The 25,354-nt window shown below is 37.7% G+C and overlaps 1 protein-coding gene across 1 annotated transcript; it reads right to left on the bottom strand.

The window, feature by feature from the left end:
- Nucleotides 1–17,918: 17,918 nt before the first annotated feature.
- On the bottom strand, nt 17,919–18,403 carry LOC118843653 (60S ribosomal protein L27). Its single transcript, XM_036751380.1, has one exon. The coding sequence runs from the start codon at nt 18,374–18,376 to the stop codon at nt 17,966–17,968; it is 411 nt and encodes a 136-aa protein (XP_036607275.1). The 5' UTR covers nt 18,377–18,403; the 3' UTR covers nt 17,919–17,965.
- Between the last annotated feature and the right edge of the window lie 6,951 nt (nt 18,404–25,354).

Below are 25,354 nucleotides of genomic sequence, written 5' to 3'. Positions count from 1 at the left end.
CTAGCTTTTTTTTTTGGTGTTAATTTCAGACATAGTAGATGATTTAATGTTTGCAAAGCATGGTCAGTTTATACCGATTTGATCCTCATGATAATCCCATGAGATATTGCAATTATTATCCTCATTTTACATATAAAGAAGCTGAGGCTAAGAGAGATTAAGAATTTGCCTGGATTTATAGCATTAGTCTATATCTGAAGCTGGATTCAAACTCAGGCCTCCCTGGCTCCAAGTCCGACATTATATTCACTGAACCACCTAGAAGCAACATGTCTATTGAATTCTCATACAGGGTATATTATTTTCTGGAGCATATAAGTTTCTGCTCTATTAACCTTTTGAAATGGGTTAGAAATAGACTTGACTTCATAAATACATGATATTGAAGGGCTAATTGGTGAAGTTTGTCAATATGCATGAGTAATCAATAATAAAAACAAATAAAAGTCTTTTGTTCAACTGCCATATTGTTGACTTCCCCCCCCCCCAAAAAAAAACTGGATCACAAAGCTTATGTTGATTTAGCCATTGGGAATCACCCATTGAATCATTCAACATATGGTATGTGTATCTGTAAAACTATCTATGATAAGGACTCTTAAAGAGTTCTCTAGAACAGTGAGAGGTTGAGTGACATGGTCACGTAGTTAATATGTGTCAGAGGCAGTATTTAAACGCCAGGTGTTAGAGGCAAGGCTTTAGGCCAGCAACCTCCAGGTTCAGGTTTGATGTTGGGACAAAATGAGGCACTCACTCACAAGTCACTGACATTGAACAAAGGAAGTTTCCTTTGCCCTAACTCAACACGGATACTCAATGAGGATGGAGTAGCACTTAGCTTCTGGCTCCCATCATATTTGTCTGGAAGTACCCTTTGGCAAATCATCAAGCTATGGAGGCTCACATGGTCTCAGGCACCTACCAAGTCTGAGAGGTCCGTACTACACCCAACTTGGACTTTTCGTGCCTCTAGACAAAGAAGCTGGGACCAAATGAAATTGTTTCAGGAAAGTGCTATTCCTATCACGTCAGATTTTCCTTGCTTTGAGGTGATCTTTCTATCTACTATGCCATATCTATATCTATATTCAATCAATATATGTATTTGTATATATATATATATATGTCATTATAGCAATAATCTTAATAATAATCCTTTATCTCATGTATACATATATATGTATATCCTGAAACATTTTTCTGACTTCTATTAGATGCCTTACAACTCTTGATGGCAAACAAAATCTGCATTGGTTTAAATGGCAACTACCTGGCTATGTAGGTCAAAGTCTGAAAATTTTGGGTTGATAACACTCTAGCTAAAAATGCTATTATCCTACGTTAGTTTTTTTCCCCATATAACCAAGTAGACAATGACTAAGAGCATATCAAGAATAAAACAATGGCCTGCAATTTTAATTCCCAAGCTTTGGTCATTTTGTTTCTCCAAAGAGCCGATTAACACAATAGGCATCTCCTATTTGAAGAGGAACCAATAGCACCCAATTCACCAGTGAAATGCCTCAGTGACTGAACTATATGTTAGTAAAACACTTATTTAACATTTATCATCCGTGTTGGAATAATGCCTAACTTCACGCATTTTTCGGCAATGGATAATATTACTATATTTGTTATATCTACATAGCCATAGAGGGTTTATGATAATAGCTAGTGTTGGAGAGCCGAACCCCGCCCCCCCCAAGTAGTTTTGTGCTTCATAAGTACTTATCACGTTCTACTTTGTGTTATATTTATCTTTGGATTATGTCTTGTCATTGTTGCTAGATTTTAAGTTTCTTGAGGGAAAGAACCACGTTATTCTTAGTTGTATTCTCCAAAATTCCCATTACAATGCCTTGTATATATTGAATTCTTAATAATCTTTTGAAGAATGAATGAATTTTCCCAAATATCACTATTTTAAGATCAAAATTCTCCAAATATTTTTCGAATCACAAAAGATTATAAAAACAACCAAAAAGTATCTCATTTCCAAAAAAATAAAATATGATCCAGTAAGTATAAGAAATCAGATAAAGCTAGAATTGTAAAACCTCAGTCTTTTGAGTTAAGAGCACATGGAAAGAATCACAACATCACTTTTTTGGGGGTGTAACTACCAATATTAATCATGACAAGTCTCATCACAGACTTTCTACCCCAGAATACTGAAGTATATTTCGCATTTTAATTTTTCAGGAACTGAAGGCTTGCTTTTCAATAAATGTACTAGATGACAGAAATTATATCTCCCCTGGCTTCCCTGCCACCCCCAACCCTATTTCTTTCTACTGTGCTGAACTGTATTATACAGTTACAGCAGAATGGGCACAAGGGGGCACTGAAGTAGTGAATAATTCCATGCTACTCTATTTACCAGTGACAATACTGGGAATGAAAATATAATTGGGGACCATTTTATTCTGCCAAATTTGATAACAGTTCTTTCATCTACAAGAAATTATCTGACTCTACTGCTCTTACGGGAAAACCAACCACTCTCTGTAGAAAACATTGTCTCAACATTCACTCATCCTTCAGGGTGGCTTTTTTCTTTTAATACTTCAGATAAATCAAGAGGAGTTTCAGAGGAGGGGAAGACTGGAGACCCTGACCCACTCTGCCTAATGATTTGGCAACCATTTAAAGGGCTTAGTATTGGATGAAGTTGAGAGAGGTCTTTCACCTATATTATTTGCTTAATGACATGTAAAGTGTATATAAATGTTAACTATTCTTTTTCTAATCTATTCCCATCTAAGAACTTAATTTTTGCTATCAATAGGCCCAGCTTTCCATTCTTTGATAGCTCAATGGATCTGTGATTTTACTTACTTTGCATCCAATGCTTGCCTATCCTATGTGATTTCTGTCCATGTCCTCCCATAAATCTCTGATATGAGATCCACCCAAAGTGCTGGGGCCTTCTTCTCATTCTCTTGACAGGTTATGCATATCAATTAAACTTGTGAACTGCCCAATTCTCTCTCTACATAATCACTCCATCTTTTTTTCATAACTTATTCCTCTGATGATGAGCTTTGTGATACTTTTGTGAGATATTCTTTTTTATGATATTTTTGCCTCCTACTCACTCCTCCATCATCCTTTGTGGAAACCTCAACTTCAGTTCTTTAGAGATTGGGACATTCCATTACTTGCACTTGATACAACATCATCCAAAGAGTATTGTTGCTAAAAAGATGGCTCATGACTTAACATTATCTAGGAAGGAATTCTGCTGTTTATTTTCTATTTTAAGCTTCCAAATTAAATATAAGTTCCTTGAAGCTAGTTGCTGCTTTACTTCTGCCTTTGCTTCTCTGGTATTTAACATAGTGCCTTGTACATAGAATTTAATAAATGTATGATGAATTTAATCAAATTGAATATATTCATTATAAATAATAATGTTATCTTGTGGTACTTTTCCACTGTGAAAGTGTTTTACATATCTTTCTCCACTGGCTCTTCCCATTTCCTTGGAGACTAACAGTAAATGGTAGCATTAAGCTCTTTTTTTGTACATGAGTGATGAAACTAATATATAGGGAACCTAAGTGCCTGGCCCAACTTCACAAAGCATGTTGATAATGGAATGAGAAGCACAATCTGTTATCCTGAATTTCCAGACCATTTCTTGTCCTATTACACCATACTGCCTCCCAGACCAAACAGAACCCCTGCCCCAAAAGATGTTTGGAACTCAGCCAGGCCATCTGAGTATGTTCATATACGGGATAGAAATGCTTCCCAAACTCAGGTTTGGGTTGATACGAGTCATCCTGAATATGTCTAGTGGATGGTATTTCTATGAACTGGATACATAGCATCAATGCACAAGGCCAAAGCAGTTCCTCATGAGATACTTTGTCATTCCTTGACATACCTGAAGAATGGATAGAGTTTGAGACACACCCTTAGAGAAACCTGGGTTCAAATCCTTCCCCTAGTCACATACTAACAGTATGATGTTAGGTGACTCATTTAACATCTTTGAGTTTCAGTTTCCCCATCTGTAAAGTGGGGATAATAACATAGTGCTTACCTCACGGGGCTATTATGAGGATCAAATGAGATAATGTATATAAAGTGCTATGTAGACCTTAAAATGTTGCATAACTATTAATTGCTGTATTTATTAATGAATAGATTAATGACTGAAAAGCCTTCAATAACTCAGCCCTATCACTGATATGAAGAATGAGTTACTATGGTTCTATAGAGAGTGGGGGGAGGAGGGGTTAGATTAGCTGAGTACACAATGGAATGACAAAATTGTGAATTCAACCCACAGAAGTGAAAAAACTCAAGAATTAAAGATCTCATAGATCCTTTCACACTGCTCCAATTGAGCACTTATGTATTATGTATCTTTCACTGCCTGATCATATATCCCTGAAACATAACGTGACTTGTCATGAAATAATCCATCAATAAATTTAAAAGTTAATGACCGGAAGAACAAGAATACATTTTCCTATAAAAGTTTAACCTTATTAAATTTAACATTGTTATCACATGAAATATGCAATATTTAAGTTAAGCTCCTAGGCATTTATTAGATATAAACTATATTCACACTGGAATTTGATATTATTTATAATAAAAGGAGACATATTCTCTTTCTGCCTGGAAAATATATAGAAATCACTTAATAATGAAACTATATAAGCTTTGTGTCTCTTTTTTATAGAGATAGGATTAGACACTGTACCTGTGAATTCATTGGTATATAGAGAAAAATCTCTCTAGAACTTCAGGTTATAGTTGCCTAAAGCACTGAGCCACCAAGTGACTTGTGTAGTGTTTTAATACACTCTGTGCCAGAAGCAGACACAAAACTAGATCTTCCTGGCTCTAAGCTCAACTTTCTACCCATAGAAATGGCCAAAGTATGAAGAAACTACTAATAATCATATGAAAGAATGCTTCAAATCACTAATAATTAGTGTGACGAAAATCAAAACAACCCTGAGGCTTCACTTCACACTCAGGAAACTGGCAAAGATGACAAAATATGAGAAGAGTCAATATTGTAAAGGTAGTGGGAAGATAAGCACACTATTGTTTTTGGAGCTATGAATCAGTACAACCATTTCAGAAAGCAATTTGCAATTGCATAAATAAAGCATCGAAAATGCACATACCCTTTGTCCCAGTGTCTACGAATACGTTTATATCGCAAGGAGGCCATTGATAAGAAGAAATTTCCTATATACACCAAAATATTTAGAATAGAACTTTATTTTTCTCTTTAAGTATATTATTTATTATATGGGATGGCTTTCTGGGTTGGAAGAGGGATAGGAATACTGGGACAGACTGTGGTCATATACAAAGCAAGGATATGAAAAAATAGTACTATAAAAAAGAAAATAAGTTCTTTGAGGTAAAGAGCTGTCTTGCTTGATGGAATTTGTATTCCCAGCATTTAACACAGTACCTTAGCACATGGTAAAAGCTTAATAAGTGTTTCATCTCTCATCTCTCTCTTTCTCTCTCTCTCTCTCTCTCTCTCTCTCTCTCTCTCTCTCTCTCTCTCTTTCTCTCTCTCTCTTTCACACATACACATATACTGTATCTGTAAGGCAAGTGTCACAATATTGATGGTGACCATGAATATGCCTGTATAGTTCTGTATCGCAAAATATAAGAGGATCTCCATATAGAAGGTAGAAGAAGTAAAACATTTATTCAGACACCAGAGGATTAAATCCCAAAACCAATAACTCTGATGCAACATAGTAGCAATTATATCCCCCAACCAGTAAGTCCACTTCATTGTAACAGCAAAGAATTTAAAACACAGTATCACAGCATGGAGCCAAGCCAACCCATAACTTTCCCCTCTGCTGGGGCCTTCCCATAAACACTCACTGACAAATCCTAGCTGTTTGCTTGCCTGAGTCTTTTCCTCCCGAAGTTCTGAGAGAGAGCTTAATGGCTAATCTCAGAGTATATATACCTTTGTGACCTAATTATTGAAAGGGTGTGGGCCTTCCTACAAACAAGCCTCCCCTAATCAAGCTTCCCTTAACTAGCTCCACCGGAGAGCTATTAATTGGATTAATGGGTGGGGAAGATCTTTAATCACATTAACACCACAGACACATACATACACACATGCACATACACACACACACACACATACACACACTATGTTGTAATAGCGATTTAGATTTGAAGATATTTCCCTCCTATTGATAGGCCATGTGACCTGCTTACTTCATAGGAAGCCTAAGTCACATGTGGTGGGAGAAGCTTTCTAACAGGAAAAGTAAGTTATGTCACTGGAAATGCTGAGAAAGAGAGCAGTTATGGCTGCTAATGGCCACCATCATGATAGTTAAAGCTGAACAAATTGTGATTTAGCTGTACTGTGAGTTTGTTTTTGGGAAGACCCCAGTAGGGGGTTGGAGAGGTTTTGGGATGGTAAGATTCCATGTTGTGATATTGTGTATTGAATATTTTACTGCTCTGATAGATTGGATAAATGGCTTGTAGGATATGGTTCTCTGGTGTCTGAATAAATGTTATACTTCTACCTTCTTTATGGAGAGTCTCTCATACTTTGCGAAAGAGAACTACATAGGCATGTTCACGATTATTGTGGATGTTGTGTTTATTGCCTTACTGATACATTATTTGGCGTCATGAATAGGATCACAAGGTATAATATCTCTATTTAGAGGTAGAAGGGCTTTAGAGGAAGAAATGGTTTTCCCAGAATGGGAGGATGTAACTTATTCCTCTCTAGCAAGGGAATGATTTAAAGGCACTGGTTTGTGCTGGGACTGGAAACAGAAGCTACAGAGGGGAGAACCTAGAGATTTGGAAAGATGTCTGAAAGAACTTACAGTTAACCCAGGTAGAGAAATGCCAACAGAGGGCTCTCAATGAGGCCGGATTTTACTCACTGAGAATTGTATTATATGAAAGCAGAGACAAACTATTACTGAAACGTCTGAGAATACTTCTTCTATACCACAGCAAGATGGGGAGTCTCAGGTGGTAGAACAACAGGAATCTACTAACTTTGCTGTAAATTCAGCTAGAAAGCAGAGGGAGCCAAGGAGGTCAAGGGTGAGCCTCAGTTCAGCCAAGGTGGAGTCTAGCAGCCAGTCTGGTTACCATGGTAACAGGGGGAGAGAATCTAGAAAGGGGGATACAACATCAGAGGCTGAGGCACGATGTGATACTTTGTTGCATGGTGCTTCTCACATAGAAAATGAGACATTGCTACATGCTCAAACAGAAGTACACCCCATACAGCGAAGGAGGCAAGAAACACAGGATCATAATACTGTGTTCAGGGAGGTTTTGGAAGATTTTACACAGCAGGAAATCACAGATATCTTGAATAGATTCACCCAGAGAATGGGAGAATTGTTAATATCTTGGATGGTGAGAATCGGTGATGAAGGGGCCGCAGGAGTGTCTGTAGATACTGTGGATTGTATGAGATTCATAAGTATTAGTCAGAATTGTTTTGTACAGCAAGCTTTTAGGGATTATAATTTGCAAAGAGGTAACCAAACAACCAATTTATTGGCTTTGGCTGCAATAGGCTGTAAAGGACAATATCCTGCTGATACTATGTGGCCTACTGCAGATAGACCCTGGTATTCAATTAGTGACTGTATTAGAAAGTTAAAGGAGGAGTTAATGAAGACTGCTACTATGTTAGGGAATGCCAATGTTTATTATGAAACTCCCTTGAGAGTCTCTCATAGGAATTTGATCATTAAAACGGCACCCCTCACTTATAAACATGTAATTCTGACTCTGCTAATTGCAGAAGTAGGGTACCCTCTTTCTTTTTTTTTAACATTTTTTAAAAATTTTGAATTCTACATTTTCCCTCCTTCCAACCCTTCCCTACCCATCGAGAAGGCAAGAAATATGATACCCATTATACATATGAAGTCATGCAAAATCAAACTTCCATATTAGTCATGTTGCAAAAAAAAGCAAAAAAATTAAGAAAGTGAAAAACAATATGCTTCATTCTGCATTCGGAATTCATCAGTTCTCTCTCTGGAGATGGATCGCATTTTTCATCATGAGTCTTTTGGAATTGTTCTGGATCATTTGGATTAACTAATCCAGATATAAATGCTTTTGTTTTTGTTCATTCTTCATTCTTTTTTTTCATATTTTTATTATTTAATATTTTTGGTTTTCAACATCGATTTCCACAAGATTTTGAGTTACAAAATTTCTCCCCATTTCTACCCTCCCCCCCACTCCAAGATGGCATATAGACTGGTTGCCCAGGTCCCCAATCTGCCCTCCCTTCTGTTGCCCAACTCCCCCCACCCCCACCCCATCCCCTTTCCCCTTACTTTTTTGTTGGGCAAGATAGATTTCTATACCCCATTGCCTGTATATCTTATTTCCCAGTTGCATGTAAAAACAACTTTTTTTGAGCATTTGTTTTTACAAATGTGAGTTCCAAATTCTCTCCCTTCTTCCCTCCCCACCCACCCTCCTCGAGAAGGCAAGCAATTCAACATAGGCCACACATGTATCATTATGCAAAACACTTCCATAATAGTCATGTTGTGAAAGACTAACTATATTTCTCTCCATCCTATCATCTCCATCCTGTCCCTTTTCAAAAGTGTTTGCTTTTGATTACCTCCTCCCCTGATCTTCCCTCCCTTCTATCATCCCCCCTCTCTTATCCCCTTCCCCCTACTTTCCTGTGGGGTAAGATACCCAAATGAGTGTGTGTGTTATTCCATCCTTAAGTCAAATCTGATGAGAGCAAGATTCACTCATTCACTTTCACCTGCCCCCTCTTCCCTTCCAATAGGGAACCCTCTTTCAGAGGTGCTGGATAAGATTTCACAGTTAAGTGACTTAGGAGTCTGGGGAAAAATAAACTTCCTCAAGAGAGAAGGGTAAATAGCCAGCGTATTCAAACTCGGAATATGAATGACAAGAAAAGAAATGTTTACTGCTCTATTGAAAACAGGGGTAGATTTTAGAAGAATAGATGGCATTTCAACTAAAGAACTATACAAAATGTACCGAGATAAGGGTCTTAATAGCAATTGGAATAGAAAAGTAAGAATTGCCCCTACAAATCCCACAGATCTTGAACCCTTGTATCCAAGTGAGTCACACCTTCAAGGAGACTAGGGAATAGGCTGAGCCCCAGCTCAGATTAAAAAAGCTCACAGATGGGATTACAGACCCCATATTAATCTGACTATATATTGGGAGAATGGATCAAATACTATAACTAGAGCATTGATTGACACTGGGGCAGAGGCTAGCTTGATTCATGGAAACCCTGACAAATTTAAGCATGGAACTCCTATTACCATCACAGGACTAGGAGGGGGTGAAATATCACCAAACAAGTCAAACTGATGATGAAAATTGGACAATTGCCTAAGAAAGAATATACCATGGTCATTGTACACATTCCTGTATACATCATTGGAATAGATATGTTGAAAGGCATGACTCTGAATTTGCCTGAGGGGAGATATCAATTTGCAGTAAGGAAGATAGGAATTAATACAGTTTTAGTGGGAAAAGGAAAAATGGACCCAATCACTTTACCTGAACCTTCTAAAGTAATTAATTTGAAGCAGTATCATTGGCAAGATGAAATTGCCAATACTATAAAGGAATATGTTGAAGCAGGAGTGCTAGTCCCTACAACCACTTAGTGGAATGCTCCTATATGGCCAGTATGAAAGTCAGATGGAACATGGAGAATGACAGTGGATCATAGACAAGTGAATAAAGTGACTCCACCCTTGTATGTTGCTCTTCCAGATATTGTTACCTTAATAGAAAGAATCCAGAAATACGATGGGACTTGGTATTCAGTTATTGATTTGGCCAATGCTTTCTTTGCGATCCCAATAGACTCCAAACAATGGGACCAGTTTGCTTTCATGTGGCAGGGCCGAGAATATCCTTTTACCCAATGACCACAAGGATATCTGCATAGCCCAACTATTTGTCACAGGATTGCGCCTGAACATTTGGATGAATTGAAGTTACCTGGTATACAGCTTACCCACTGTAGATGGGTAGATGATATTTTGATACAGGGCAAAAATGTAAAAGAAGTGGAGAAGAGTGTGATATTTTTAATTGAGCAAATGAAAAGCAAAAGATGGGAAATTAACCCTGTAAAGATTCAAGGACCAGCTCAAACTGCAAAGTTTTTGAGTATACAACGGCATAAAGGACTGCCAGAAATTCTCCCACAAGCTGGACAGAAGATTTAAGATTTTCCTATCCCCACCTATAAAAAAGAAGCACAAAAGTTGATAGGACTGTTTGGATATTGGAGACACTGCATTCCACATCTTGGACAGTTTTTAAACCCTTATATAAAGTTACCAGGAATAAAATGAATTTGACTGGGGACTTGAACAGAGTAAAGCCTTTGAAGAAGCTAAAGCTGCTCTACAGTTGGCTCTGGATTTGTGGCCTATGCAAAGTGGACCAGTGGAAATACAAGTGACTGTATGAGATGACCATGTGAATTGGAGTTTATGGCAGAAATAACAAAGCTGAAATGTACCCTTAGGATTTTTGTCAAGGAAACTACCTTCACCTGGATTACAATATACAACTTTTTAAAAGCAGTTGTTAGCTGCATATTGGGCTTTGGTAGAGACTGAACAACTGACTCCAAGCCATGAAGTGACATTAAGGCCTGGAATCCTGATTATGACTTAGGTAATGAGTACCCCCAGCATCTCACAGAATTGGACATGTGCAAGAGGCTAGCATAATTAAATGGAAATAGTATATTCAGAATTGGTTGAAAACCAGTAAAAGTAGAGTTTCTGCTCTATGTGAATCTATAGCAAACATCGACATTGATGGAAAAGATAAATGTTCTGAACCAAGAAAACAGTTGGTACAATCCTTGGTAAAATAGAATGACAGATATGATGGACTGACTGAAGAACAGAAAAAATATGCATGGCTTACTGATGGGACAGCAAAATATTTGGGCCATAAAAGACTTTGGAAAGCAGTAGCCTATAACCCGTGTACTAAGAGAACTTTGGATAGTACTGGGATAGGTGGAAGTAGTCAGTATGCTGAACTTATGACAGTACATCAAGCTATTAAAATAGAAAGGAGGACACTGTCATATATTCATTGATTCGTGGGCAGTAGCTAATGGGTTAGCTACATGGATGCCAATGTGGAAAAACCAAAGTTGGGAAATTCATGGTAAACAAGTTTGGGGTAAAGAACCATGGAGAGCTATATGGGACATGTCTTTGATTACTAATTTGTCAGTTTTTCATGTAGACATTCACACGCCTCTCACTACACCAGAACATGAGTACAATGCACATGCTGATTGACTAGCAAAGATTACTACTGAATATATTGTCCCTACTTCTACACCAACTGATGATACAGTACTAGCCAAATGGGTTCACCAAATGGACGGCCATTTAGGGGTCCAGGCCACACACCGGTGGGCACAAGATTGAGGTATTAATATCTCTCATTCATTTTTAAAGCAAGTAGCACAGGAATGTCATATTGGAAAAGGAACAAACTGTTCCTCGGGTAGTAATTGGGGAAATAGCAAGGGAAAAGTTCCAGCCCAGATTTAGCAGATAGATTATATTGGACTAGTACCCCAAGATAAAGGATGTAAATTTATATGCACTTGTGTTGACACCTATTCAGGTGTACTTGTGGCTTGTCCTTCTAAGAATGCAACCCAGAAAAACACCTGTAAAACTCTAGATATTACGTCTATACTATGGAACCCCAATGTAGATTCAAAGAGACAATGGGTCACATTTCAAAGGTAGTGAGATGAAGAGATATTGTGTATTAAACAATATAGAGTGGATATATCATATTCCACATTATCCACAAGCATCTGGGTTAATAGAAAGAATGAATGGATTGTTGAAAGAAAAGTTAAGAAAGTTAAGTTCTGATAATTTGTATCAACATTGGAAGGATAATTTGTTCACTGCTTTACATAATTTGAATAATAGACCATTAGGAGGAAGTACACCTCTAGCCAAAATGATGACCCCAAATTGGCAAATTAGAAAACAGCAAACACATAAGATCCAAAATATTGATATTGGACTGTGAGGGAAGATGCCCCACCACCATAGCCAGGAATATCTGGTTCAGCAGGATATGATTTATATTGTTTAGAAGGCTTTTGGTTGGATAGAAAAGAGATAAGAAAAATCTCTACTGGGATATGTATGAGAATCCCTAAGAATTATTTTGGACAGATATTACCTAAACCAGGATTAGTATCTCAGGGAATACATGTACTGGCTGGAGTGATAGATTCTAGCTATCAAGGAGAAATTATTGTGACACTCCACAATTTAGGTGAAGAACCTATAAAGTTGTGTAAAAATGATAGAATGGTTCAATTGATTATTGTTCCTTGTGAAACAATACATCTTATGAAACTGACCCTCCTTCCAAAACAACTATCAGAGGAAAGAAAGGATTTGGTTCTACTGATAGAATAAAATTGGGAGCTAAAGTAAAATGGAAGCTAGACGATATTCCAAAGGCTGCAGAAATTATAACACACGGGAAAGACAATACCGTAACAGTGGTTTACCCGGAAATTGTACACTTGACTCATGTATTCTATCGTGAATGAGGTTATGATAGTCTCTTTGTTTATTTTGGATATTTGTATATTAAATTTGTTTGTGAGATTTGTTTCTTGCAGGCTTAGTACCATCCACCTGCAGATGCCTGATCACTTAAGCCAGATGTCACCCGCTGATGTATTTGGATGTCACCTCTGGACCTGTCCACGATTGTGATGTGTCATCCCTGGACCTGGTCAGCTAAGTTCCAGATGCCATCTTGCTAAAGAACTGACCTCTCGAATAGGACTTTTCATCTATTGGGGCAGGGACAGCTCTACATCCAATTTCAGCAGGAAGAAGCTATGGAGGACGAGACCTATGCCCCTTACCCCAAGATTCTGAGTCCCATTTGTTCGAGGGGGAATGACGACATTGTTTTATATACTTTTGTGCTATCCCTGTTATATTGTTGTGTAAAGTTCTGTTGACATCCATTAGCCCAAAAATTCCCGTTGCCCTATGTAATGGATACAAAAGATCTTGGTGCCAAATGTGGTAGCAATTTAGACTTGAAGATCTTTCCCACTCATTAATAGGCCATGTGACCTGCTTACATCACAGGAAGCCTAAGTCACATGTGGTGGGAGGAACCTCCTGACAGGAAAAGGAAGTTATGTCACAGGAAATGCTGAGAGATAGAGAGGGAGAGAGAGAGAGGGAGAGAGAGAGAGAGAGAGAGAGAGAGAGAGAGAGAGAGACAGAGACAGAGACAGAGACAGTGAGAGAACAAGCAGTTATGGCTGCTAATGGCTGCTAATGGCCTCCGTTGTGATACTTAGAGCTGAACAGACTGTGACTCATCTGTACTGTGATTTTGTTTTTTGGGAAGACCCCAGCAGGGGGTTGGAGAGGTTTTAGGATGGTGAGGCTCCATGTTGTGATACTGTGTGCATTGAATGTTTTACTGCTCTGATAGATTGGATAAATGGCTTGTTGGATATGGTTCTCTGGTGTCTAAATAAATGTTATACTTCTTCTGCCTTCTTTATGGAGAGTCTCTCATACTTTGCAATAGAGAACTACATAGGCATATTCACAATTTTCATTCATGTTGTGTTTATTGCCGTATATTGATACATATGTATGTAGCACTATGTGCCAGGTATTGTGCTAAGCACTTTACAATTACTATCTAATTTGATCTTCACAATAATCCTGGATGGAAGGTGCTATTATTATCATTCCCATTTTACAGATAAGGAAACTGAGGTAAACAGAGGTTAAGTGACTTGTCCAGGTTTCTACAGCTAGTAAGTGTCTGAAGCCAAATTTGAACTCAGATCTTCCTGACTTCAGGCCCAGGGCTTTATCCCCTTCACTTCCTAGCTGCCCCAAATCCATCTGTTCAAATGATTGCAGCACTGCTGAATCATCGATGAAGGGGGGAGGTTGTATTAGGAGAGAAGTAACTCAGGTATGCCACTGCACTAACTATTAGAGATTTCAAGAGGCCCCTTCAAGAGGGCCCTGATCTCAATACCTGATGAACACCTGACCTAATATTCTAGATCTATAGGAAGAAAATGAGCAGGATACTTTATCTAGCCAATGTGGGAGTCTTAATGATTAAAAGGCCCAGAGATCTTGGGGAATTAATTGCTTCATAGAAATATAAAGAATTTGTATCATTATGTCATCATTAAAAATAATACTACTTTTGGCACCTGACCATTTCCATTTCTGCATACAAAGTAACTGTATGCTAAAACTTTATTATCTTACATTTTCAAGGTTCTAGGAAGCAGAAAAGTGGTAAATACAAGGGAAATGACTGATATAATCTCTCTATAGCCTTGTAAATGCTTTCTAAAATTGTTGGACAGCAATGTAAGTTATTTGGCCAGAAAATTTGCATTTATTTTACCCAGAACCTACCATGCTACCACTCCAGCTCCTTATACCACTAGCATAAAGGAAGATACGGAACTTCAATGTAATGGATTGGAAGAGGAAAATAAAACCAAAACAAATCACTTTGGGCTTCCTTATGGACAAATTTTTTTTAATGAAAATTCAACCAAAACAATTCAAAGTCAGAGGGGGGATTATATGAAATATACATACATATATATGTATATATATACATATATATATACATATATATATATATATGCATATTCCTATAGGGCAAAAGCTTTAAAGGTGGCACAAAAGAAAGAGTGCCAGGCCTAAAGTCAAGAAGGCTCCTCTTCCTGACTTCAAATCTGGCCTCAGATACACCTGAGCAAATCACTTCACCTTGTTTCCAACAATTTCCACATCCGTAAAATGAGCTAGAGAAGGAAATGGCAAACCACTCCAATATCTTTACCAAGAAAACCCCAAACAGTTACAAAGAATTGAACATGACTGAAATGACTGAACAACAACAACAAAAGCTTTAAATACTTTAGGACTTTAAATGAGAGGGACCTGTTGAGAGTTGAGGTGGTCCTAAGAAAAAGTTTCAGGGGTCCTTTATGAGGGAAGGCCTAGGGAAGGGAATAAATCAGGCACATCCATGGGGCAATGACTGGAGGAAAAACCTCTGTGTTGTAAGTATGTGGCAAGGAAAAGTTTGGCTAGACAGAATACTTTCTGATTACAGAAGGCCTTGAAAGCCAGACAAGGGAATCCGAATTTGGTACAAGCAGTATAGGAACCATTAAGAGATATGTGCATTAAGGGATAGTCAGAGGTCTATCCAGATGAAGACTGGCTTGAACAATATTAGGACTTGGCACAATAGGAAGGTAGCATAGTTTGCATGTATACATACATATTTGCATGTGTGTGTGTGTGTGTGTGTGTGTGTGAAAGATATGTTAATCTGGACTTGTGATTTTAATGGTGTAGGGAAATCCTGGTGAGGACATTCACTTTAACAATGAACATCAACTCCTGTTCTGCCACTTAGAAATCTTAGATAATTGCCTGGGACACTGAAAAATTAAATGTCTTGTTCAAGATCTTATAGTCAGTCACTATGTATATAATGTTTGCATATATACAGACATATATGCATATATACATACACAATATAAATGTATGTATATATACATATTAATGTATACTTACATGCACATATGTATGTATGCACACATATCTCTTAGTTGTGTGTATACATATGTATGTATCTTGGATATAAAATCTTTATCTGATGAATTTGATACAAAGATTTCCCCCTCCCATTCTACTCCTTCCATTCTTATCCTAGATTTACTAGTTTTATTTATTCAAAAACTTTTTTATTTTCCTATAATCAAAGTTATCTATTTAGATTGTAAGTTCCCTGGGGGCAGGGACTTTCTTTTGCTTTTTTTTTGTATCCCAGACCTTAGCACTAACACTGGCACAAAGTAGGCACTTAATAAATGTTTATTGAATTTATTCAATTCAGTTTTATCTTCTGTAATTGCCTCTATTCCATGTTTGATAGGCGCTTACATTCTAATGAGGGAAGATAAAACATAAGGGGAAATAGAAAGGAACAGGGTAGAATACTGGAGCAACATGGTCTGGAGATGGATAGAAACTAGAGCGGAGTCCTGGATCCAAGCACAGTAAGTTGAAAGCTCACCTATTGGTGCCCAGGGTGATTCCAGGGGTAGAGTGACCACCTTCTCTTGGCCAATATGCATTGGTGTGAGGTATGATATATCATGCTTCAAAAATATAAAGTAAATAAAAGATTTGGTCACCAAAGGAACTTTTTACCTATTTTAAAATGCATAAAATATATACATTTGTGTGTATAAAAATTTATTTGTTCAAAAAGATATACATCCTATATGTGTATATATACACACATGTTTGCATATACATATTTCTTACACAGTAACATATTATTTTGATGATTGTGCCTTTGTAATGTAGTTTGAGATCTTGTACTGCTAGCTCTGCTTACTTCCTTTTTTTATCAATTCCCTTCATATTTTTTACCTTTCTTTCCCTTCCAGATGAATTTTATTATTGTTTTCTAGTACTAGAAAATAATTCTTTGATAGTTTGCTTGGTATGGCACTGAATAAGTAAATAAATTAAGCAGTATTATCATTTCTATTAAATTGGCTCAGCTTACCCATGAGGAATAAATATTTTCTAATTATTTAAATCTATTTTTATTTGTATAAAGGATATTTTATAATTGTATTCGTAGAGTCTCTATGTGTGTCTTGGAAGGTAGACTCCCAAATATTTTATACATTCTGCTATTACTCTAAATGGAATTTCACTTTATATCTCCTCCTACTAGCTTGTGTTCTTAACATAAATACAGATTAATTTGAGTTTATTTCATCTCTTACAACTTTACTCCAGTTAATTGTTTAAATTAATTTCAGTTGGTTCTCTGGAGTCCTTTAAGTAAGTCATCATCTCGCTTGCAAAAAGCAATGATTTTGTTTCTTCTTTGCTTATTCTTATTCTCTCAAATTCATTTTCTTGTCCTATTGCTAAGGCTGGTATTTCTGGTAATGATAATAACGAACACCCTTGCTTTATGCCTGGGTATGGAAGGTTCTAGAGTTTATCCCCTTTACAGATAATGTAGCCTCTTGTTTCTTCAGGAGCTCTTCATTTAATATAATTTTTGTTGCATTATGGTATGTAAAATATGAATTTAATATTTCTGTTTTTCTGCATTTGTTTGTGAATGTTTTATCAACCTGACACATGGTCAGTTTTTGTGATGTCTGCATGCACAGCTCAGATGTGTATGTGTGTGTGTGTGCGCACATATACATATATAAGCTTTTCTATTTGATAATCTCCAGAGCTGTCACATCTAACTTGAAAAAAAATCCATTCACATCTTTCATTTCCTTTTTGCTTATTGATTTGATAGATTTTTTTATCTAAGGGTGTTAATAGGGGTGCACCACTATTATAGTTTTACTATCTGTTTCACTCAGTATCCCATTTAATTTCTTTAAATATTTGATTGAAAATATATGATTTTGTTCATATGTTTATTATTGACATTAATTTATGGTCTATTAAACCTTTAAGAAAAATGCAATTTTGCTATTTATCTCTTTCAATTAAGTCCATTCTTGCTTCTGTTTTAGATCATGATTCTTTTTCCCTGCCTTTTTACCTTAGCTAAAGCAGAATAGATGTTACTCCAGCTCCACATTTTAACTCTGTAGGGATGATTTGGTTTCTTTTGTTTCTCATAAACCACATGCTATTGGGGTATTTCTACTATTCCATTATTCTACTATAATATATTCTACTATTACATTCATTCTATTTCTACTTTGCCTCTTGGTTCTAAGTCTTTTTTTTTTTTTCATTTTTAGTAAACATTTTATTTACTGACCAACACAGCAGCTCTAAAACCGTAGCTTCTGGAAGAACCACTTGTTTTTGCCTGTCTTGTACCTTTCCTCAAACTTGACCTTGGCCTCCCTCCTTGCCTTACGTTTAAGTGCAGGGTCACGGAACACATCCTTGTTGACAACTGTTTTGTCCAGTGGGATATCCACAGAGTATCTGGTGGGCATGAGGTGGTTGTAGTTATAAACTTTCACGAAGGACTTGATTTTCGATCTCTTGGCAATCTTCTTTTTGCCCATTGCTGCAGTCACTTTTCGAGGGTAGCGATCGATACCTGCCACCAAGGCATGGCTATAAGGCCTGTCGGAGGTCCCATCATCAATGTTCTTGACGATGACGGCCTTGCGCCCAGAGTACCGTCCGGCCAGGACCAGCACCACCTTCCCGGGTTTCATGAACTTGCCCATTTCGACACGAAGCAGCTCGCTCCTAGAGCCAAAAAAAAAGCCTTGGTTCTAAGTCTAAGTAGTTTTCTTTTAGAATTCTTGAAATATAAAATCTAGGTTCTTTGGGGGGGGTGTGGGGGGGTGGTAAAGATAGTCTGATGATCCTTATATGTTCTCTCCTAATCCATTTTCCAGGTCAGTTGTTATACTTATAAAATACTTAAAATTTTCTTCTATTTTTTCATTCTTTTGACTTTCTTTTAATATTTCTTGTTATTTCATGAAGTCATTAGCTTCTATTTCATTCATTCTAATTTTTAGAGAGTTTGTGGCATGGGCAAGTTTTTGTACTTCTTGTGCCAAGCTATTAATTGCTTTTTCAATTCTTTCTTCCTTAACTCTAATTTCTTTTCCAGTTTATTTTTACCCTATAACACTCTTCTTTCATTTATTGAAAAAACTTTTTTTTAACTCTTTTAAAATTCTTGCTTAATGTCTTTTAGGAAATCTAGTTGAATTTGTGCCCAACCTGTGTTTTCCTTTGAGTTTTTGATTGTAGATGTTTTTCTCTTTTTCTGGGTTTGTAACTTGAGCACCCCTGTCACTATAATAGGGTTTTTTATGGTGAGATTCATGTTTTTGCTCATTTTTCCAGCCTACATTCTGATTTTGGACTTTATATTAAAGCCAGGCTCTGCACTCTTCTGGAAGGAAGGTCTGGACTGGTTCTATTTATACTTTCTTGGAGTATTGAATGTTATGGTTTTTTCCCCAAGATCTCAGGGAGAGCTCAGACTGGGGACTGGAGAGCTCTCAGTGATCTCAAAGTGGTCTGACCCAGAACAAAATCTGATCATTAGCCTTCCTTGCCCAAATCCAGTCCCTTGGTCTGAGCTCTTCAAATTTCTCTGCCCTGGGTTTGGGTCTAAGCAGAACTGTTGTGAGCTTGTACGTGGTTAGAACTTATAGTAGACTGTTACTGGGCACAAAAACTATTAGCCAACTAGAAAGCTCTGCTGGTTGAGAATGATTACCTGTAGCCTTTCCTTTGGTCTTCGATTTCTACCTTGGTTATTCCTCTGAAGGATGCAGATTGCACTAAAAACTAAGACTGAGATCCTGTGCCGCTCCTGGTGTCTGAGTCACACAGCTCTCCTCTAAAGCTGCTTTCTTCTGACCTTGTTCCTCAATACACAGTCTAGGTCCCAGGGCTGTTCCTACTCTATGAACACTACTTCTGATTACATTGGACCCCTGAACTGGAGATGAGTAGTTAACAACAAAGCTGCCAGTTGGCATCTACTCCCATAGCCTGCATGAGGTTGTGGTGCCCTAAATGGGACTGCGATCTCATTTTACCCACTGCACAGACTGCATCCTCTTTCAGGCCCTATGCACTGGAATGCCGTCCACATAGGGGTCCTTGCTACACTCAGTCAATCAATCAATAAGCATTTATGAGGTGCCTACTATGTGCCAGGAGCTATGTTAAGTGCTAAAGATATAAAAAGAAGCAAAAGACAATCCCTGTCCTCAAGGGTTAGCTTTATCTAATTCTGAGTCAGTAAAGTTGAGGCCTCCCACTAGTATAGTTTTACTATTTCCTCCTGTAGTTCATTTAAACTTTCCTTGAAGAATTTGGATGCTAAACCATTTGGAGTATACATATTTAATACTGACATTACTTCATTGTCTATGGTGTCTTTTAGCAAGATATGGTTTCCCTCATTATCTCTTTTAATTAAATCTATTTTTGCTTTTACTTTGTCTGATCATGACTGCTACCCCTGCCTTTTTTACTTCAGCTGAAGTATAATAAATTTTGCTACAGACCCTTATTTAACTCTGAGTTTTTCTCTGTTTCAAATGTATTTCTTATAAACCACATATTGTTGGATTCTGCTTTCTAATCCATTCTTCTATTCACTTCCATTTAATGGGTTTATCTCATTTACATTCACAGTTATGATTACTAAGTGCACATTTCCCTCCATCGTATTTTCTTCTATTTATTCCTCTTTCTCTTTTTTCCAGTCCCTCTTCTAAAGTCTGCTTTGCTTCTGGTCACTGCCTTATTTTATCCATTCTCCCTTTTATTGTTCCTCCCCCTTTTCTCTTATCTCCTTCCCTTCCTAATCCCCTGTTGGGTAAGACAGATTTTTATTACCAACTGAGTATGTGTGTATACATATACATGTATACATATACATATACATTATGTATACATACATACACATATATACATATATATGTATATGCATGTGTGTATATACACCTATGTAATTTCCCCTCTTTGAACCAGTTTAGATATGAGTTTCAAGTGTTGCTGCCTGCCCCCTATTTTCCCCTCCATTTCCTTGCACACCTCTTTTATGTAAGATAATTTTCCCCATTCTTCCTCTCCCTTCCCCTTTCTCCCACAGCATCCTTCTTTATTGCTTATCCAGTTTTTTTACATCATCCCAACATAATCAACTCACTTCTTCATCATCTTTCTGCATAGAATCTTTTTAAACTGTCCTGAGAATGATAAAGTTCTTAGAAGTTACATGTATCATCTTCCATTTATAAAAAGATAGTTTAATTTTATTGAGTCCCTTTTGATTTCTCTTTCAGTTTACCTTTTTATCCTTCTCTTGAGCCTTGTATTTGAGAGTCAAATTTTCTATTCAGCTCTGGTCTTTTCATCAAAAATGCTTGAAGCTCCTCTATTTCATTAAATATCTATTTTTTCCCTTGAAGGATTATACTCAGTTTTGCTGGGTAGATTGAAATCTTAGCACTTTTGCCTTCTGTAATATCATATTCCAAACCCTCCACTCCCTTAACATGGTTGCTCCTAAATCTTTTGTGACCCTGATTATATATCCTGTGATCCTGACCCAAATATCCACAATATTTGAATGGATTATTTTTGGTTACCTACAATATCTTCTCTTCAATCTGGAAGAACTGAAACATGGTTATAATATTTCTGGGAGCTTGCATTTTGGGATCTCTTTCAAGTGGTGATCAGTGGATTCTTTCAATTTTTATTTTACCCTCTGGTTCTAGGATATCAGGGAAGTCTTTCTCAACAGTTTTTTGAAATATGATGTCTAGGCTCTTTCTTTAATAATGACTTTCAAATAGTCTGATAAGTCTTATGTTATCTATCCTTGACCGATTTTCCAGGTCAGTTGTTTTTCTGATGAAATATTTCATATTTTCTCTATTTTTCATTCTTTTGACTATTTTACTGTTTCTTGATGTCTCATGGCGTCATTAGCTTTCACTTACCCAATTCTAATTTTTAAGGAATTATTGTCTTCAGTGAGCTTTTGTATCTCCCCTCCCCCATTTGTCCAATTTTGGTTTTCAAGGTGTTATTTTCTTCAGAATTTTTGTGCTTCTTTTACCAAGCTATGAAGTGTCTTTTTCTTAATTTCCTTCCATTGTTCTTATTTCTTTACCTAATTTTTCGTCTACTACTCTTACTTGATTTTGAAAAAAAAAATTAGCTCTTCCAGGAAATCTTTTTGGGCTTATGTCCAATTCACATTTTTTTCCTTTAATTTTTTGCTTGTAACTGTTCTGACTTCATTGCCATCTTCTGAGTTCATGTTCTGATCTTCCCTTTTACCACAGGAATGTTTTATGGTCAGGTTCTTTTGTGGTGATTGTTGTTTGTTCATTTTCCACCCTATTTCTTTATTTTTAACTTTATGTCAAAGTTAGTGTCTGTTCCCAGTTTGGGGGGTGGGGTGGAAACTCTGCCTCAGTCTTTAGCTTTTTTCACACTGCTGTGTTCAGTATGTGATCTGGGGAGAGGTGTAGTCACAGCTCTCCTGCTCTGCACTTTGTTCCTTAGCCATGAAGGGCTCCTGATTCCTTGGGACTAGACGTGAGAGCCTGAGGGCTCTCACTCCCTCTTGACCCAAAGTACTCATCTCTACCCTTGAACTATGATCCAGAAATGGGTATAGGCAATAGAATTGCTATACAGCATCTGGTCCTGCGTCTAATGCTAGCACAGAGGTCTCCCACAATCTCTTTCTGACCATTTTCTAGGTCCGCTCACCACCTCTGGCTTGAGTTCCTAAAGCTACTGTTGCTTCTGTCACCTCCACCCAGTCCTACCACTGGTGTTTCATTCATGTGGGCTCCAGGTCAGTCTCCACCCCTGTGTCACAGTTCTCTCTTTCTGACCTCCTCAGTTTTCTTGGGCTAGAAGAATGTCTTACTCTGACCTTTAGATGACTCTGCCACTCAAAAATTCAATTTGAGGTTTTATTTTAAAGTTGTTTGGAGGAAAATGTGGAGACAGCTCAGTTGAGTGCTTTCTCTCCTCTGCCATCTTGGCTCTGCCCCCAGAATCTCTGTGCATTTTTGAAAGGAATGTTTGGGCTAATCTTTTGTCCTCTTGGATCCTTCTGCTTCTTTCATGGAGCATTGTATTATTCTAGGATCTCAGGGAAACTCAGGCTTCCAGTGCTTTCAGTCATATGATAAAGGGAAAAGCATAGTCCAGAGGTGGGGAACCTGCAGCCTGGAGGCCACATGTGGCCCTCTAGGTCCTCAAGTGTGGCCCTTTGAATCCAAATATCACAGAACAAATTTTGAACAGAACAAAAATTTGTTCTGTGATGTTTGGGTTCAGTCAAAGGCCCGCACTTGAGGACCTAGAGGGCCATATGTGGCCTCAAGGCCGCAGGTTCCCCAGCCTTGATAGTCAATGCTTTTTGTTCTGAGTTCTTCAATTTCCAGATCTGAATTTATGTTTAAGCAACACTACTATGGCTTGTCCCAGGTTGAAAGTACCAGTAGACTACTCCTTGACTCAACCACTATCAGCCACCTAGTATTCTCTGCAGGTTCAGCAACAGAACTGCAGGCTCCCTTTTAGTCTAGATTCATATTCTAGTTATTCAGCTATAGGCTTCCAATTGGGATGGAAGTTGGAACTTGGACCCCTTCAACTCTCTGGATCAGATCCACACAGCTATTGAACATAATCTAAGATTATTTCTGAACATAATCCAAGACTAATACACAGTCTAGGGCCCAGGAATCACTCTTCATCCTGGAATAAAACCCCTAGGCACTGGTCCCATCCTTAACCCACCCTGGATCCATGACATTGAACTAGTTAGTGAATGATGGAACTGTCAATTGGAACCTATTCCTATAACCTTCAAAAATTCATTGTGCCCACATATGGGTCTAGGACTTCATCTTATTCTGATCTACAGACTCAGTCCTCTTTTTGTTCCTGTGATGGAATGCTTCATGTGGTGTATCCCTGGCCAGACCCAATCCTCCATATCTACCTACTTCTCTGTCTGTTTTCCTATGCTCATCTGGGCATAGCCATATGACTCAATGTGATTTCTCCTTGGATTTCCTGATTGGGGCTTGGTCTGGTATATTTTCTAAATCTTTATGGAGGAGTTGTGTTGGGTAACTTCTCTGTACTCTTTCCTCCTACTTTGCCATCTTTGTCAACTCTTGTTATTCTGAAAAGAGAGTCTAATGATTTTGGCATACCATATTTGAATATAAGAAATCAGAACCAAATCTTTACTCCCATGTTAGAAACACTCAATTGAAGTGAAACAACATTATTATAAGAAATAGCTCTAAACTACTTAAGAGCCAGGATAGCTTGGCAATCCTACTGACTACTTTACCATGGGCTTTGCCACTCTTGGTCCCATTTACCTTATCAATAAAATTAGAGAATTCAGCTAGATGATCTTTAAGGTTGTTCCCAGTTCTAAAATACTGTGAATCATAGAATCATAGTATTATAGAATTATCTGAGATCTAAAAATCATGTCATTAAACCTCTAACCAAAACAGGGGGAGTGTTGGTGCATGATTTTTTTTTGTTTCCAAATGATTGTGCACTCAACCTCTGAAGCTGAGATGCAACAAAGTATGAATCGATTTCTCTGTTGCTTGTGCTCATTTTTGGCCTAACAATTAACACCAGGAAAACATAGGTATTCCATCAGCCAGTACCACAACATTCATACATGGAACTGTCAGTTACAATAAAGGGAGAAGTTCTGAATACTGTGGATAAGTTCACTTACCTTGGCAGTATACTTTCCAGAGATGTACACATTGATAATTTGGTTGATTCATGCACTGCCAGAACTAGCTCAGTGTTTGGGAGACTCCAAAGGAAAGTGAAGGAGAGAAGAGGTATTAGACTGACCACCAAACTGAAGGTCTACGGAGCCATTGTGCTGACCTCATTGTTGTATGCCTGTGAAACCTGGATAGTATACCAGCACCATGTCAGGAAACTGAATCACTTCCACTTGAATTGTCTTAGGAAAATCACCTGGCAGGATAAGGTACCAGGCACTGAGGTCCTTTCTTGAGTTAAACTGCCAAGCAATCACACTCTACCGCAGAGAGTTCAACTCTGATGGACTGGCCACATTATTCAAATGTCAAACGTGCACTTGCCTAAAAGACTATTTTATGGAGAATTCACACAAAGCAAGTGTTCACATGGTGGTCAGAAAAAGCAATACGAGGACACTCTCAAGGTCTCTTTTCAGAACTTTGGAATTAATTGCATGGCATGAGGGACACTGAAAAAAGGACTGCCCAGCATGGCATGCCCTCATCAGAGAAGGTGCCATGCTCTATGAACAAAGCAAAATTGAAGTAGTTCAAAAGAAACATGATGTGTACAAATTTGGAGAATCCACCTCAAATGTTAACAAGGACTATTTGTGCTCAATCTGTGGTAGAGCGTTCCAAGCTCATATTTGTCTGATCAACCAGTCAGACACACTGTAACTTGACTCTCACATGGTGATATCATTTTGGTCCTCTTCAAGGTTGAATGACAACAGCCCACCAACCCAAAATAGAAGTAATATCTGTGGTCTCCAGTGATAGCAGAAGGAATGTATTATTCTATGAGTTAGCTCATTCCATTTTCGGAAAATTCTATAAGATTACTGTATTGTAGAAGCAGTAGTAGTAGTAGTAGTAGTA

This window comes from Trichosurus vulpecula, chromosome 3 (assembly GCF_011100635.1).
Source record: "Trichosurus vulpecula isolate mTriVul1 chromosome 3, mTriVul1.pri, whole genome shotgun sequence".
Lineage (NCBI taxonomy): Eukaryota > Metazoa > Chordata > Mammalia > Diprotodontia > Phalangeridae > Trichosurus > Trichosurus vulpecula.
This window is presented reverse-complemented; position numbering and strand designations above follow the sequence as displayed.